Below are 5344 nucleotides of genomic sequence, written 5' to 3'. Positions count from 1 at the left end.
GAACGCGCGCATCTCTCTGCTAACCTATTCTTACTTCAAGCCTCTCTTTGCTTAAGTAAAAGATCTTTATTTTCTAGCATTATCTTTTCTTGTATTTGCTAAAGATCTGTGTGTAACCAAAGGTTGTTTAGATAGGTTTTCTTTACCTTATCTTTCCGCAAACATTCTTGTAAAATATGTATTGATCTTCTCAATCAATATATATTTAAATTTGAAAACTCTGTGTTTGTATTCATCCCTCCCCTTCTACAAATTGTGTCTTATCTTGTAGACCCTTTCGGGACCAACAGATACATATACAATTTTGTTGGTCTAGTGAGCTTGATTCGAAAGTTCACGAATCAAAGGAACTTGCATAGGCCCACAATCACAAGATTTGCTACATCTTTTATCACTCTTCTTCAATTTCACAAACAAAAGAATAACTTGAGAAAGATGATTACTTCTCAAGAATGGATGTATAGCAAATGGTCAAGTGAACAGAAGGGAAAGATGTTGCACTCCTATATCTTACAAGAGACATTTTGGAGGAATATTATGTATGCTTTCAAGTTGACGGGCCCTCTTGTTAGTGTTCTTAGGTTAGTTGACGGGGAAAGAAAGTCAACCATGTGTTATAATTTATGAAGCCATGGATAGGGCTAAGGAGGCTATTGCTAAAATCTTTCCCAATCAAGAGGACCTTTACAAGAAAACATTTGAAATAATTGATAATCGGTGCGAATGTCAACTCCATCGACCATTACATGCCGTGGGACATTACCTAAACTCGTCTACTTTTTATGATAATGCACAAAGGGTTGTAAATTGTGAAGAAGTCATGGAAGGTTTACATTTTTGTATTGAAAGGTTGGCTCCAAGTCCTCAAGTAGAAGACCTAATATTAAGAGAATTAGGCAAGTATCAAAATGCGGAAGGGCTATTTGGTAGAAATGCGGCTATTAGGCAAAGGAAGGCAATGGCACCAGGTAATCATCTTAAATTGAAAATATATTTTTATACTTACATTACACACTATGGATATTTTAATTTTTAAATATTTGTTCCTTATAGCGGAGTGGTGGACAACATTTGGATCTTCATCTCCCAACTTGCAAAAGATTGCTATACGAGTTCTTAGTCTTACTTGTAGTGCTACAAGTTGCGAGAGAAATTGGGGTGTGTTTCAACATATAAGTATCGTACATGACATTATAATTCACACCAAGAAGCGGAATAGATTAGCACAAGAAAGATTGAATGACATGGTCTATGTGAAATTTAATCGTGCCTTGCAACTTCGATATAAGGAGGAGGGAAATAGTGATCCTATCATTGTAGAAGACATATATGAAAGTAATGAGTGGTTGATGGGGAGAATGGACAATGATGATGAAGATGATGATTTGGTGTTTATTGATGATGATCTTACGTGGGATGACGTAGGTAGAGCTTCCGGGGCGTTTGAGACTCCTCATTTCACTAGAGCATCAAGAGGGAGCCAGAGAGTAAATGATGATGGGTCGGGTCCATCAAGAGCTAGAAGTGCTAGAGCAAAAGGACATGCTCTTCAGGATGAAGATGATGAAGTTGAGGTGGAAGCATATATTAGAGGGTTTGATAATGATAAGGGAGATGAACCCGTGTTGGGGTTTGATAATGCTGATCTTGGGGAGTATTAGTTGGTTACTTGGTTGGTCATTTAGTTTAGGAATTGGGGACTATTAGACATTTACTTGTGTTCTTCATGGTAGTAGTTTGTGTGTTCAGTACTTCCGTTATTCCGATTCACGAACTTTTTAAGATTCTAATGCCACTTTTTTAACTACTTTATGTTATAAAAGAAGTATTTTGATAGGTAAGTATTTTTAAGGTAGAAATTGATATGTAGAATTAATTTATAAATATTTTTTGAATACCGGACTCATCACGTGCGTGATGCGAGCGCATCAGCATCATGCATCATACATCAGCTTCTGGGACCTTTAACGCATTGGACCGCATCGCGCTTTTTAAAACCAAGATTAGATAATTGAATAAATGTGAATTAGAATCAAAAGAAGTAATCGTTTTGGTCATTTTACATGTATAAGTAAAATTTGTCAAACACTAAAAAAACAATTTTTTAGCTTATTGCGTTTTGATACCGTCATAAGCTAATTCAAACATTTTCTATAAAATTCTGATTTAACACCACATAAGTTAATAATGACTTAAAACATATAACTTATTTTAAATAAGCAAAATCCCAAACTAACCCCTGAATTTTCCAACCATATAACTTCTTGACTACCGGTTGAATCCATCACTTTCAACCCTTTCTCTCGATCAAATCGATCACTTTTCTACAAAAAACCCCCCTCCATCATCAGGATCGAGAGCTCGAAGAAGCGATTTTAATCAAAATGGTTATTGATCTGGTGACGCAAGCTGCTCTTATTCTTATCACCATCTTTATGTTCCTATGGATGCAAAACATACCTCAAAATCTCTTCACCAAATTACGTTACAGAAACCGATCCAGCTACTCCGCCAAGCGTCACTTCATCATCGGCGCTCAGCTCTTAGCTAAATCCAGATCCACCAAAGACCGAGCCTCCTCCGCTAAACTAGCCAAATCGGCCGCCGAAGAAGCCGACAAATCCATCTCGCTCGATCCAAAGGACGCCGCACCACACATACTCAAAGCCCTAGCCCTCGATGCACAAGGTTTTAGTACATCGGCTTTGGAAGCGCTGGATGTTGCGTTGTCGCCGTTGACGGCGAAGACTTTGAGCGACGCAGAGAGAGGGGATGCGTTGTTCAAGAGAGCAGAGATCAAAGTGAAGGGGAGTAAGAGAGGGCGAGTTGACTCGGCGATTGAAGACCTGGTTGAATCTGTCAAATTGAAAGGGGATAATGCGAAAATGTTTCGATTGTTGGGAGAGTGTTACGAGAAGAAAGAAATGGAAGAGGAGGCCATCGAGGCTTATAAGGGTGCGCTTAGGGTTGACCCCGAGTGTATTGCGGCTCGAGACGCATTGAATCGATTAGGTTGACGGGCATGAGATCAAATAGCACGAAATCAGAAAAACACCAATCATCTTGGTGTCTGTATCATGGATCTAACTTTGGTTTTCGGTGGCAGAAACGATATGCTATTCGACTTGCTTTTTGCAATGTAACAAGGTAAAGTTATGGTATCAACTTGTTGAAGGATCAAAGTTCCAAACCACTGTATCTTCCTTATTCAGGTATGGCGTTGAAATTAGTAGGATCAAGTTATTGGGATAAACACAAACACTGTGTCGTACATGAAGATGGCAGTGGTATGTTAGGGTTGCGGGTGGGTTGATTGGGACGAGTACATTTGAACAATCCAAAACAATTCTTGCTGTTTGGAAAAATCTTAACCCAATTCAAACCAAAGTGCAACCCAATCCGGGACGAGTACATTTAAACAATCCAACTCAATGAATGCTGTTTGGAAAAATCTTAACCCAATCCAAACCAAAGTGCAACCCAACCGAACTCGCACGGATTGGTCGGGTTGATAATTTAGTATATTAAAATATTCTTTTAACCTTCAATATGTTATTTCTCTGCTCATAATTTCTTTTTCATTATCACATTCAGTTAATTTTCTCAATTTACATATATATGTTCACAGTTACTGAATGAGTTATATAGAAATATGAATAGATTGAAAATATGTGTATATGAAAAGCATACATGATAGTGTAATTGTCTAATCTATATATTAATAGAAATTCAACAATTATATTAAATCCAAGAAATAAAAGGATATTGGGTTCATCGGGTTGAGTTGAGTTCAAATAATAGTAACCCAATATCAACTCAATACCTACGGTTTGATAATTTTACAACTCGATTAAACATCGGGTTGCTTCGTGTTGGGTTATTTCGCATTGGGTTGGGTTGATTGGGTTAGTTGGGTTTTTGAACACCCCTAGGCATGGCTAGACGAAATTGGAACGTAACTTGACCTACTCACAACAAAAATCAAATATAAAAAAGAAAATTCCAAAATGGACATTTTTGAGATTTTTGGCTAATTTTTTTGTTTCATAGATCTTTCAAATTCACAGAATTCTTCAAATTGTTTGAAAGCTATTAATTTGGTTAAAAAGTTAGTTACTGGTAGCTTAACGGGTCTATATGGGAACCTGTCTCCAAACACCCCAATATAAGGTACATTTTCTGGCTCACTCGTAACTGACAAATTGAGATATCATTCTCGAGAAGTTTTATAAAGCATTCAATCTAACTCGTAAATGATATAATAAAACTCAACTTGTTAGACCGATAATTAATATGGTTGAAATTCAATTAGACTTGCTTCAATCCAATCCAAACCCACTGCTAATATAAAGAATGCCGATAAATATATGATCATATACACACTATAATTTACACAATTCACCAATTCCAAAGCGGTCGTTATTGATTGATGATTTAACGTATTTTCTTCAATTCAAACATGTGGAATTTCTTTTTATACTTATAGAATTTGTGCAAATGTTCGATGATTGCAATATTTTGGCCGGGTAACTTTCTAGTAATATTTTTTTCATTTATTTTGTAAATTTTATATATTATATTAATGGAAAAATTGCACCAAAATGGAACCAACTTTCACATGATTTCTATTTTGGAGAACGAACTTTTAAAATCGTCATTTTGGGAAACCAACTTTCACCTTATTCCTATTTTGGGGAACCAACTTTCAAAATCGTCATTTTGGGGAATCAACTTGCATCTAATTCCTATTTTGGGGAACCAACTTGCAAAATAATTATAGAAAAATGGGAAAATTACACCAAAATAGAACCAACTTTCACTTGATTTCTATTTTGGGGAACCAACTTTTAAAATCGTCATTTAGGGGTCTTTATCGAACTTTTTGTTTATTGAAGGGTCTGATTGATCTGTTGAACAGGTAACAGATAATTTAAGGGTCTCTATCAAATTTTTTGTTGGATTTGCCAAATTTGATTTAAACTTTAATATTGACACAGATTGGTTAGATATAAAAATCTTGAATGTGATATTTAATATTTATTTTTTATTGTATCAATTAATTTTTTTCTATTAAATTGATTTTTTTATTGCATTAGTAAAAAACAATTTTTATCGTGGTAATTTGGATTTTTTTCAAAAAATTTTCAATTTGATATCTGAATTTAAAAAAACGAGATTTGAAATGAAAAATAGATTTTATTGCATTAATTTTTGAAAAGAAATGAATTTTAGTTATTTTTCTATAATTATTTTGCAAGTTGGTTTCCCAAAGTAGGAATCAGGTGCAAGTTGGTTCCTCAAAATGACGATTTTGAAAGTTGGTTCCCCAAAATAGGAATCAGGT

At 35.3% G+C, this 5344-nt stretch overlaps 1 protein-coding gene and 1 pseudogene across 1 annotated transcript; both read left to right on the top strand.

The window, feature by feature from the left end:
• LOC112509024 overlaps positions 1-1661 on the top strand; it is a 4200-nt pseudogene extending 2539 nt beyond the window's left edge.
• Positions 1662-2384: 723 nt separating this feature from the next.
• Positions 2385-3017, top strand: LOC112509023. Its single transcript, XM_025113891.1, has one exon. It carries the CDS (start codon positions 2385-2387, stop codon positions 3015-3017), a length of 633 nt encoding a protein of 210 aa, XP_024969659.1.
• The last annotated feature ends 2327 nt before the right edge of the window (positions 3018-5344 follow it).

The sequence above is a fragment of the Cynara cardunculus genome, assembly GCF_001531365.2.
Source record: "Cynara cardunculus var. scolymus isolate 2C chromosome LG 3, CcrdV1, whole genome shotgun sequence".
In the NCBI taxonomy this organism is placed as follows: domain Eukaryota; kingdom Viridiplantae; phylum Streptophyta; class Magnoliopsida; order Asterales; family Asteraceae; genus Cynara; species Cynara cardunculus.
The sequence above is the reverse complement of the archived record's forward strand: the minus strand, read 5'-3'. Positions and strand labels throughout refer to the sequence as shown.

Bases quoted from the DNA above. Each gene is read 5' to 3' on its own strand.
- LOC112509023 (XM_025113891.1), top strand. From the start codon at position 2,385: ATGGTTATTGATCTGGTGACGCAAGCTGCTCTTATTCTTATCACCATC.